Raw genomic sequence first — 13,135 nt, forward strand, 5'->3', positions numbered from 1 at the left:
TCACTCTCTGACTTTTATTTGTACTCTCTGGCCATCTTACATATTGAGGGTTTGGGTGAAGGTGGGTGTACTACCTAACAGGGAATGTCACCTGGCGCATTATCTGGGACACCTCTGGCCAGTGTTAGAAGGTAAACCTACCAGAAATTGGCTACCTCTACATTGTTTGGCTTCACAGGCGTGGTCTTCTGTAAAGCTAATCCTCCAGGATACTGCCATTATTTTAGATATGCCCCTATGGTTTGACCCTTTTATGGTCCACCTTGGCCCTACTCTAGATCCAAGCGTTTGGATAGACCATGGAGTTAGTTTTATCAGTGATGTCTATGAGGATGGAGGGTTTAGAACATTTCAACAACTGCAGGAGAAGCATGAGCTCCCTGGACATTGCTTCTATAAGTATTTACAGTTCAGACTTGCAGTCACCTGTCTGGGGCCGTTCCGCATCGGCAGCCTTTTCGCTCTTGTTCATGCCAGGGGAACCCGGAACTAAAGAAGATCTGAAGACGCAGACTGGGATTTTCAAATGGCAAACGACTCAGGAGGGATGGTGAGTATAGGGTCTGTGTCTGTTTTTTTTTTTCCCCTGATGCTGGAGTTGTCCTTTTATTATTCAAAAATACAAAGGGGCGCTTTCTAGTGCAATAAATTCAGTACAAAGCCAGGGGTGAAAGGTTAGGATGGGAACCACTCACCTATTAGAGTTGTGCTAAATGGACCTGATTAATCCTGAAAAGCTTGCTGTTGCCCAGATATTATATATGGCTACAACACTAATAGCACAATCCTGGCTTGACCAGGACCCCCGACGATCTCTGTTCTGATCACTAAACTTAATTGGCTTATAGCTAATGGAAAATATGCCGGGAGGCAATGAAAAAGTTTGGTCTCGTTGGTTGGATACTCCAGGCCTGGCAGCATGGTCACTGACAAGGGGCAGGGCCGCTCCCTATGTGAAGGATAATAAAATCAGGGACCTTTTTATGCTGATCATATTCCCATGTTTTAACAGAAGACACAAAGACTCTTCGTGATAACAGATTTATCGGACATTGCCAATACAGTTTTTGTATTGTTTGTTTTCTTTTACAGGGATTGGACCTGTGTGTTTTGTCCTTCTCTGTTGTTGTACTTATATATTTTTCATAAAAAATCTTAAAAAAATTACTTTGATTAAAAAAAGTTGTGCTAAATGACAGGCACAACTCTATTGCGGGCTTCAAGCCAAGTGCCCCACAGCCAGGTCGGGGACACCAGGAGATAGGTGTGTACAAGTGCGGTAGTAGCGATCCAAACGTGGGACCAAGAATTCCCTCTTACAGACCACGCAGGGGTAGATGTCAAGGGGGGTGCGGCATGCATATCTCTTGTATATCAGATGGCACGCTACAAGTGTCTTCCCTCGCTAATGAGTTTATTAGCAACTGGAAATCCAGAGCTGTAAGTGAAGTTTCCAGCTGGCTGTGTACCCGGCCTTTCCTAACAAAGGAAATAACCCATAATAAGAGGCTAATAGAGATGAGCACAACTCCAGCATCTGAATACCTGTGGCTGTACAAGTTGGATGCAGCCCTAGGGAGTCCACAAAAACATGGCCTATGGCTACAGCCTATTCTAATGCTGAAAGACTGAACTGGAGCACACATGTTCGCTCATCTCTAGTGGAGTAGGCAGCTGGTGCTGTGGATTCCTATGGCTATAACAATGGCTGCAGCTGTGATATTCCCTTATTTTATTACATTTGAGCCTCCAATTTATTATTGTTTTTCTGGATGGGCCGCCATCACACACAGGGAAAACTGACCGGGATTAGACGACATTCATTATTCCTGGGTACAAAATAAGTAGAATTGTTCTGTAAAAAAACTGTATTGACTTTTAGCTTTTTAGCTTCTTTTTTGCCTTTGGCCGATCTTCTGCATGTTGGAATTTCTTAAGATCTGAACAAAATAAGACCTGAAAAAAAGCGATTAATAATTGTGACGCAAGTTCTATTTCTTCTTTCTAAGCAGCTCTAGAACCACATTTAGTGTCACAATAATTGGCTTAAACTTCACATAAATCAATAGTACAGACGAATACAAGAAACTTTAAGAAAGCGTATGCAAAGCAGCTCATATATATATTATATATATATATACATACATATACACACATATATATTAACACACACACACAGAGTGCCCCACTCCAACTAGGGCTCCTCATCAGTACACAGGGTGCAGGCTGGCTGGTCAGATCCCAATAGTTCTGGGATCAAAGTGGTTACGTTTCCACTTGAGAAGAGCACTGACTTAAAATTAAATACAAGTCTATGGGGGGGGGGGGGGGGGCAGGGGAGAGCACTCACCGCAGCATCTATAGGGTTAAGTGCCAGGATCCAAGCGTTACTGCAGGTGCCCGGCTATCACTGATAGGACCTAGCTACCACGGATGGTACGGCCACCGCTCTGGTGCCTGTTTGATCCATGGATGCAGCTGTATGTCCATGAGCGGAAACACACAAGAATAAATGTACAGCTGCCTCCACTATCCTGAATGGGTTAATAACACTCGGTCAGTGTGCTTGTTTGTTGCTCCTGGGCAGCTTGGTTATTCCATACAGATTTGGACTCAGGAACACAGCTTGGGCCAATTTCACCCACATAGCTATTCTGAAGAAGGTTGGAACTTTAGGCAACTGCAAACTTTTTACTTTAAAAAGAATCGGTTTAATGGATCTACCAAAAGAAAACGTGTCATACCTCCACCCCCCACATCTGGGAGAAAAATATCACAAAACATGAAGGACTATAAAAAGGGACAGCAAAGCACAGCCCCACCGAGTCACCGACTTCCCGTCCCACCGAATTATTAACGGCTTCAAATGTTTATAGGAATTTATTTCCCCTGGTCGACTAGAGACATAGACTTACCCCTTGGGCCCATCCAGCGTAAGGACCCCATAGGCTGCGGAAAAATTCTCCTATAAGACGAGAGGGGAGAAGACTATTAGTTACAGGATTTGGGTTAAAAAAGAAAGATATATGTGCCCTCCTCTCTCGGCTCAATTTTTCATCAATCTTATATTGTTTATAATTTTTAAGATCATTAAAGGGATTATCCAGTGCTACTTTTCCCCTCTAGTCTCCAGTTCAGATGCGGTTTGCAATTAATGCCCCTATTTCACGGGTCGTCTAGAGGAGCAAACGAGCGCTCTCAGCGCTCGTTTGCTCCTTGTTTCCGAGCTTGTTTCCCCGCAGCTCCTTGTTTCCGAGCCACTAATCCACGCGGCGGCAACGAGCGGGTGAGTGCGGGAGGGGCAGCGGGGAGCTGCGGGGGGGGCTGCCCGGGTGATCGCTGATCGTCCGGGCAGCCCATAGGATACAGCAGCGTCTGCTGCCGATGCTCCTATTCAACAGAGTGACGGCAGATTGTTGCTGTATCAGTCGCTTGTTTTTCAACATGTTGAAAAACAAGCGACTGCAACGATCAGCCGACATGAATGATTTCAGCTGATCGTTGCACTCTATTCCACTGGACGATTATCGTCCGTAGCGGCTGATATCGGCCGAATACAGACGATAATCGTTCCGTAAAATAGGGTCTTAAGCCCAATTTACTTCAATGGAACAGAGTTTGAAACCCCACCCAATCTGGAGACAAGAGAGGGGGAAAAGTGACCATGTTTTGGTAGCGCTGGATAACCCCTTTAATTCAAGCGTCACTGTCATCGGGAAAAACGATTAATATGTCAGAGAGACGCGTCAAAGTGTTAATCAGTCCAGGCCTGAGTATTCTGACCCATATCGATCAATAGGCGGAACAGAGAGGCGGGAGAGTACTGTGCTGAGCACAGTCACAGTCTCCCGGCTCGTTCTCAAGACCAGTACAGGTGTGAACACTCAGACCCAGACTGATCAAAAACTTTGATGGATCCAGCTAAATGTAGAACAGAGAAGAGCACAGCTGGAACATGCTTGAGTATGATCGTGCCGCACTTGAATACCTAAAGAAATTGGATGCAGCCCTAGGGAGTCTGGGAAAACATGGATACAGTCTATGTCCTATGGCGATATCCATGTTTTCCCGAACTCCCTAGGGTTGCATTTAACTACTTCACCCATTGGGATTGAAACGTCGCACGATCAGACTCCAGCATGCTCCAGCTGCGCTCGTCTCTAAAGTAGAATATTATTTATCGTCAGTAAAGCCCGGGCCTTAAACAACTCAGGACATCTCAAAACTCCAAGCAGCAAAGTACTCATTCAGATGTTTTTTTCTTAAAGAAAAAAAATATATATTTTTCAATCTCTACACTGATTAATTCATCATTTTCCCTCTACAAAAATGTGCACAAGTGTATAACAAAGCAATGAAATAGAACTAGAATTTTCTGCCATCATAATAAACCTTTAATGTCAAATAGAAAAAACATTTTGTAAAATACAATAATCTGCTTGCGGAGATCGGCCTACCAAACTACTACCCTCATGGTGCCTGACCATATACACTGCACATAAAGCCATCACTAAGTATTAGAAACTTCAGTCATCATATAATTGTACAATCTGGTTACAGCCAAAAAAAATACAAAATACATCTTAAAGTGACCCTGCCCCCCCTTTGTGCATTCTGACATCTCTACACAGGTGTAAAGGGTAAATTTAGCAGTTTTCCAACGTTGCCCCTGCCCCCTTGGCGGCCATTGGTGGGCCGACCTAGAGGGGGTGGGGCCTAGACCTTTAGGCCAGCCTGTTCCAATGACTGGAGAGGGGGTGGGGCCGATGGTGGCATTGTGGGCGAGGCTAAGTGGCCCTAATGCCACATCCACTTAACATAATCTGCAGTTGATAAAAGATGACTTTTTACTTGAACAAGCACCATGACGTATCATATAAAATAAGGTATGAAAACCGCTTAATTTACCCTTTACACCTGTGTAGAGATGTCAGAATGCACAAAGGGGGGGACAGGGTCACTTTAAATGTTCGTACCAATCTCCCGGTACAGCCGCTCTGTGAGAGTCTTGTTACCCTGACCCAGCTGGGGTAAATAGTCTCTCTTTGCAATCTGCCAGACGTGAGTGTCCACGGGAACAGCCTCGGGTTTATCTAGAGCCATCAAACACACGCAATCTGCCACCTAGAAGAAAATATCAATAGAAGATTAGTGCGGCTGGTTATACATGTACTCACCTTATAGCCTAATACACCGCAGCTTATTACTATTACATGGTTGTCCTACAAAGTTCTGTCTCAATCTGCTCAGCGCCTCCTGCTCTATAACATCACGCTGACAGGTTCCCATTAAGCATGCTGCGGGGCTGCTGGGAAGATAACAGACATGTATACTTACCTGCCTCACTGCTGGCTTCCTCTATGCTGAGTGGGCATTTCCTGTGGATCCAGAAGGAAGCAGAAGTATAAGCCCTTCCCTTATAGTTACTATTCCTGGACAGCAGCCTAAAGGGGTCCGGGAAAACATGGATTGGAAGGTTTTCCTGGCAGCCCAAGAGCGGCATCCAACTTCTCCAGACGCCGGGAGTCAAATGCTGAGAGTTTGGGTTCAGACCAACGTTGCTAAACCCGACTTTCGGAAAGTTTGCTCGACACTAACCGGCACCCAAGTTGTAACTTCCTGGCTGAGGTCTTGAGATGTTATTTCAGTATCTCTGGATAATTCTCCTTCCTCATAATGTGACTGTAAAATACACCTGTCCTTCCTGCCACAGGATGCTGTCATGGTGGAGACGGGCTTCTGTGGCTTGCATGCCTTCTCTTTTTTTACCTCCATGCAACATGGACCTGGCCTGTCAGGTCGTATCATATCAATATAGGACACGTTCTACTGTGCATGGAGATGTCCATGTCAGGAACTGTCCAGAGCAGGAGAGGTTTTCTATGGGGATTTGCTGCTGCTCTGGACAGAGGGGGCAGCAGAGAGCACTGTCAGACTGGGGATAATACACCACTTCCTGCAGGACATACAGCAGCTGATAAGTACTAGAAGACTCGAGATTTTTTAAAAGTAGTAAATTACAAATCTTTACAACTTTCTGACACCAGTTGATTAAAAAACATATCTTTTCCCCTTTAATGGCTTCAAGTCTATGGAAACTGTAGACATGTCACTGGAAAAGTGTTCGAGGGGATGTACATCTCACCTAGGTTACTGCATAGTGTGAGATGATGAGTGCAGGAGAGATCTGTCACTCAGTAGTGTTATGCTGCTGAGTTGTTGTTCTTTTTTCCGGGCCTGGACTTACTGGAATGGCAGGTAGGTTGGTAGTGGGACTTGCCATTCCCTCCCCCCGATCCAGTTCGGGTGTTGCCATCAGGTGAGCAGTCAGCCTGAGAAGGTAAAAGGTTGCACAGAGTGCAGGGAATTGCTCTCAGCCAGGAGTGATCAGCCTGGGTGTCTGTTTGGGAGCAACCTGGGAATAAAGCCTCTGCTGGAGCTTATACACACCCTGCGGTATCCAGGTGAAAGACGCACTGTGATAGGTGAGCCAACCTGTGAGTAAGCGCCCAGACGGGCAAGACCTTTTTGTTTGTTTTATTCTTAAAATACGGTGTTGCTATATGTCTGTTGTGGTGGACGCTTTATGCTACAAATAAACACCAAGCTGTTTTTAGAAGTCCAAGTTTGCTGTTTGAACTGTGTCCAAACACACCCTCCCCCGGGAAGATCCCTACAAAACATATACCTTTCCTGCTGTGTGTTCTGGGGCTACTTGTTCTATCATTTGTACCTATAAGAAATGCTGGAATCCGCTATGACAGTTCTGATCCTGGTCAATAAGTAGGTTGCACCAACCCCAGCTGTTACCCCTCTCCAATAGGTAACACATCCACCAGCACAGCCCTCCCTGACAGTCCCCATTGCACGGGTGGGAATACAGGAACACAAGGGTTAAGGAAGTAATACAATGATAATTCTTATGACTTGTGCTGAATGGGGATCGGTCCCAGAGTGAACCCGTCATACTCACCTTTGCTCCCACTCCCGGCAGGGCACACAGAGCAGACTTTGCTTCCTCATAGGGAACCAGGCGAAGGGCGTCCAACCAATCAGGACTTTGCTTCTGTAAAATGGCTCGAGCGCTTTCATTAACAAACTTTGCTCTGTAACCAAAACCCAAATCTCGCAACTTTGCTTCAGTGTCATCAGCTGCAGAGAAAAGATAGGTGGAAATCATACGTCTGCCATTTGGCTCAACAGCTTACCTATGGCCAGTGCAGAATTTAAGGGGGTACTCTATCCGGAGCCCCTTTTTTTCCAATGCCCGGGGAGTGGGCGGGTGGAAACAATAACATGCACTTACCTCCAGGGCTCCAGCACTGCCGCCTGCATTGTGCTGCTCTGGTCCTCTGTGTCTGGCAGGTCATTCAGCGGCAGAGGCGGGTCACCACTACATCTGCTGAATGGCTGAGCGGGCCTGCCATGTCACATCTCAGACCAGGAGGCGGTCGGACACCGGGGACCAGAGCAGCACAATGCAGGCGGCAGTGCTGGAGCCAGGGAGGTAAGTGCATGTTATTGTTTTCACCCATCTCCTACCCGGGCATTGGAGAAGAAGGGGCTCTGGATGGAGTACCCCTTAAAGCCTCTCTTGGATGTCTTTCATACACACATAACCTAGTTTTCTGCTAATAACATCTCTGCACTCTGAGGAAAAACTATGAGCCTGAGGCTGTATCCCAAACCCTCAATCACGCTGTGGACTGAGCATCTTCCCTCTGGCTCCCCCCAGTAGATACATGTCCATAACTTCCTATAACCAGTCAGGAGAAGACTGGTGAGTTACCTGCCTGCCAAGGTGTGCAGGGTGGGGAATGAATAGTACTCCACCGAGTCAAGCTGGCATAGTCTTTTCCCCAGAGCTTTGCATAGCCGATCAATCATTCCAGTGATGCGGGAGATGTGGTTGTTGGAGGTACAGATGAAAGAAAAGAGGCACTCTACAGGATCCTGCCTCAGAACCCGGATTCCTGAAAGGCAAAAAATGCATCAAGGAGAGATGGCGGCTACAGCCTGGCCTGCACAATCGGTGAGATCACTGCACTGACGACTGGAGGAGACGACTGATTCTGTGGGACCACCAGACCAGAGGCATGATTGACATGTCCATTCTTCAGGTGGACGGCTGAATCTGCCCGACCATAGAATGGAGCCTATGGCACGGGCAGAGATGCGAGTGACGGCAGGTTATCTGCCCAGATTCCTTAGCGTGAACCCACCCTTATATTAGGAAATCTAATTAGTAGTATTCTGTGAATGGGAAACCAGAAGCGTGGATTACTTACAACGGCCAGGCACTAATACTCCATTTTATTAAGGCACTGGTGACGGAACTAGCTTAGGGCTAGAAAAAATGCTTATGGTGCGTTCACACCTACAGGATCTGCAGCTGATTTTCTGCAGCAGATTTCATTTAAATAACTGAACACAGCATCAAATCTGCTGCAGATCCTGTAGGTGTGAACACACTCTTAGGGTACAAACCCTTAAAGGGAATCTGTCAGCTGCAAGTCACATCCCAACACAAAGCTGTCAGTTCAAGGAGACACCTGGCATCTTCATATATCCGTCTGTGCTTTCATAATTCTTTGGTGCCAGGTGATTCCCCTAAAGTGCTGAGGAAAGGCCCCTCCTTGCCCCCTACCATCCCTGCCCCCGCTTGCCTCAGCTTTCTCTCCAGCAGTGATGGGAGGGTGAGGCGGGTGGCGAGGGGACGCCTCTATGATATGGAAGCACAGCTGGATATATGACGGGTACCAGGTGTCTCCTTGCCCTTACAGCACCTAACAGGGTCCGCAGTTTGGGACATGAATTCCAGCTGACGGTTTCACTGTAATATTCTGCATCTTACCTGGAAAATCTTTGGCTACTTTCAGAAACTTTTTGTCAGCCTCCCCCCAGTGATTGTAGAGTTCACGGAGGCCGACACGCAGCTGGAAGTAATCCTGTAGGATCTCGCTGTCCTTCTTACACTCGGTGCCATCGTCTCCAGCTGCCTCCTCCTCTTTCTCCTGCTTTATGGGGTCGTTTTCCCGCTTTACTGGTTGATGAACAGGAGGGGGGCGCTTTCGTTTCCCAGCAGCCATTGTCTCGGCTCTCACCTCCCGCTCTGCTGTCTTCTGGTTGGGGTACACTGTGTACCACAGGTGGCCGTCGTTCTGAGTCAGTGTCCATACCCGGCCGTGTAAAACCCCAGTCCAGTACCCAGGACTGCTCTCTCTCCACCTAAACAGAAGAAATATCATCCAGAACATTGTCCTCCATTAGGCAGACGGTAGACTTCTATATGGAATCTGGACCATACAGAACTGCATGCGGACACTAAGCCCACTGCTCCGCAGATTCTCTTATTAGGGACAGATTTTACTTTAATTTGGTAGTAAATTTTTTTCTGTAAAAAATATATTTTGTATTTATGAAAAGTGAAGGGGTCAAAGTTTACTGAAATGAAACTGAAATGATGCTCTGCTGCATCATACACACACTGCTCTGCTGCATCATACACACACTGCTCTGCTGCATCATACACACACTGCTCTGCTGCATCATACACACACTGCTCTGCTGCATCATACACACACTGCTCTGCAGCATTATACACACACTGCTCTGCTGCATCATACACACACTGCTCTGCTGCATCATACACACCCAGCTCTGCTGCATCATACACACACTGCTCTGCTGCATCATACACACCCTGCTCTGCTGCATCATACACACACTGCTCTGCTGCATCATACACACCCTGCTCTGCTGCATCATACACACCCTGCTCTGCTGCATCATACACACACTGCTCTGCTGCATCATACACACCCAGCTCTGCTGCATCATACACACCCAGCTCTGCTGCATCATACACACACTGCTCTGCTGCATCATACACACCCTGCTCTGCTGCATCATACACACACTGCTCTGCTGCATTATACACACACTGCTCTGCTGCATCATACACACACTGCTCTGCAGCATCATACACACACTGCTCTGCTGCATCATACACACACTGCTCTGCTGCATCATACACACCCTGCTCTGCTGCATCATACACACCCTGCTCTGCTGCATCATACACACACTGCTCTGCAGCATTATACACACACTGCTCTGCTGCATCATACACACACTGCTCTGCAGCATCATACACACACTGCTCTGCTGCATCATACACACCCTGCTCTGCTGCATCATACACACACTGCTCTGCTGCATCATACACACCCAGCTCTGCTGCATCATACACACCCTGCTCTGCTGCATCATACACACACTGCTCTGCTGCATCATACACACACTGCTCTGCTGCATCATACACACACTGCTCTGCAGCATTATACACACACTGCTCTGCTGCATCATACACACACTGCTCTGCAGCATTATACACACACTGCTCTGCTGCATCATACACACACTGCTCTGCAGCATCATACACACACTGCTCTGCTGCATCATACACACCCTGCTCTGCTGCATCATACACACCCTGCTCTGCTGCATCATACACACCCAGCTCTGCTGCATCATACACACACTGCTCTGCTGCATCATACACACACTGCTCTGCTGCATCATACACACCCTGCTCTGCTGCATCATACACACCCAGCTCTGCTGCATCATACACACCCTGCTCTGCTGCATCATACACACCCTGCTCTGCTGCATCATACACACCCAGCTCTGCTGCATCATACACACACTGCTCTGCAGCATTATACACACACTGCTCTGCTGCATCATACACACACTGCTCTGCTGCATCATACACACCCAGCTCTGCTGCATCATACACACCCTGCTCTGCTGCATCATACACACACTGCTCTGCTGCATTATACACACACTGCTCTGCTGCATCATACACACACTGCTCTGCAGCATTATACACACTGCTCTGCTGCATCATACACACACTGCTCTGCTGCATCATACACACACTGCTCTGCTGCATCATACACACCCTGCTCTGCAGCATTATACACATTATACATACACACACACACTGCTCTGCAGCATTATACACACACTGCTCTGCTGCATCATACACACACTGCTCTGCAGCATTATACACATTATACATACACACACACACTGCTCTGCTGCATCATACATACACACACACACACACACACACTGCTCTGCTGCATCATACACACACACTGCTCTGCAGCATTATACACACACACACACACTGCTCTACTGCATCATACACTGCTCTGCGGCATTATACACACAAACACACACACACTGCTCTGCTGCATCATACACACAAACACACACACTGCTCTGCTGCATCATACATACACTGCTCTGCAGCATTATACACACACACACTGCTGCATCATACACACACACTGCTCTGCTGCATCATACACTGCTCTGTGGCATAATACACACACACACACACACACACTGCTGCATCATACACTGCTCTGCGGCATTATACACACACACACACTGCTCTGCTGCATCATACATACACTGCTCTGCAGCATTATACACACACACACACTGCTGCATCATACACACACACACTGCTCTGCTGCATCATACATACACTGCTCTGCAGCATTATACACACACACACACTGCTGCATCATACACACACACACACTGCTCTGCTGCATCATATACACACACACACACACACACACTGCTCTGCTGCATCATACACTGCTCTGCGGCATTATACACACACACACTGCTCTGCTGCATCATACACACTGCTCTGCTGCATCATACACACACACACACACACTGCTCTGCTGCATCATACACACACACACTGCTCTGCTGCATCATACATACACTCACACACACACACTGCTGCATCATACACACACACACACTGCTCTGCTGCATCATACACACACACACACACTGCTCTGCTACATCATACACTGCTCTGTGGCATTATACACACACACACACACACACACTGCTGCATCATACACTGCTCTGTGGCATTATACACACACACACACACACTGCTGCATCATACACTGCTCTGTGGCATTATACACACACACACACTGCTCTGCTGCATCATACACTGCTCTGCGGCATTATACACACACACACACACACACACTGCTCTGCTGCATCATACACACACTGCTCTGCTGCATTATACACACACACTGCTCTGCAGCATTATACACACACACTGCTCTGCAGCATTTTACACACACACACACACACACACACTGCTCTGCTGCATCATACACACACTGCTCTGCTGCATCATACATACACACACACTGCTCTGCTGCATCATACGCTGCTCTGCAGCATTATACACACACACACACAGCTCTGCTGCATTATACACACACACTGCTCTGCAGCATTATACACACACACACACACACACACACACACTGCTCTGCTGCATCATACACCCAGCTCTGCTGCATCATACACACACTGCTCTGCTGCATCATACATACACACACACTGCTCTGCTGCATCATACGCTGCTCTGCGGCATTATACACACACTGCTCTGCTGCATCATACACACACACTGCTCTGCTGCAACATACATACATACATACATACACACACACACACACACACACAGCTCTGCTGCATTATACACTGCTCTGCAGCATTAGACACACACTGCTCTGCTGCATCATACACACACCCAGCTCTGCAGCAGCATCATACACACACACTGCTCTGCAACTTCATACACACACACACTGCTCTGCTGCATCATACACACACTGCTCTGCTACATCATACACACACACTGCTCTGCTGCATTATACACACACACTGCTCTGCTGCATCATACACACACGCTGCTCTGCTGCATCATACACACACGCTGCTCTGCTGCATCATACACACACACAGCTCTGCTGCATCATATATATACACACACACACAGCTCTGCTGCACCATACACACACACTGCTCTGCTGCACCATACATACATACACACACACACACAGCTCTGCTGCATCCCACCACACATGGCTCTGCTGCATCATACACACCCAGCTCTGCTGCATCATACCCACACAGCTCTGCTACATCATACCCACACAGCTCTGCTGCATCATACCCACACACACACACTGCTCTGCTGCATCATTCATACACACACACACAC

The 13,135-nt window shown here is 47.4% G+C and overlaps 1 protein-coding gene across 7 annotated transcripts in view; it reads right to left on the bottom strand.

The window, feature by feature from the left end:
• Window positions 1-1,049: 1,049 nt before the first annotated feature.
• Window positions 1,050-13,135, bottom strand: part of RPS6KB1 (ribosomal protein S6 kinase B1) — a 59,956-nt gene continuing 47,870 nt past the window's right edge. For 4 of the 7 annotated variants that reach the window (XM_069971791.1, XM_069971796.1, XM_069971794.1 and 1 more), the window contains 6 exons: window positions 8,855-9,228; window positions 7,794-7,973; window positions 6,974-7,152; window positions 4,977-5,124; window positions 2,916-2,965; window positions 1,050-1,956 (listed from right to left, as the gene is read on the bottom strand). In XM_069971791.1, coding sequence (XP_069827892.1) covers window positions 1,879-1,956; window positions 2,916-2,965; window positions 4,977-5,124; window positions 6,974-7,152; window positions 7,794-7,973; window positions 8,855-9,228 — 1,009 coding nt within the window. In that variant the 3' untranslated portion in view covers window positions 1,050-1,878. Of the gene's footprint in view, window positions 1,957-2,915; window positions 2,966-4,976; window positions 5,125-6,973; window positions 7,153-7,789; window positions 7,974-8,854; window positions 9,229-13,135 lie in introns of those variants that run through there. The other 3 variants (XM_069971790.1, XM_069971793.1, XM_069971792.1) reach the window with 3 other exon arrangements.

This window comes from Dendropsophus ebraccatus, chromosome 5 (genome assembly GCF_027789765.1).
Source record: "Dendropsophus ebraccatus isolate aDenEbr1 chromosome 5, aDenEbr1.pat, whole genome shotgun sequence".
Lineage (NCBI taxonomy): Eukaryota > Metazoa > Chordata > Amphibia > Anura > Hylidae > Dendropsophus > Dendropsophus ebraccatus.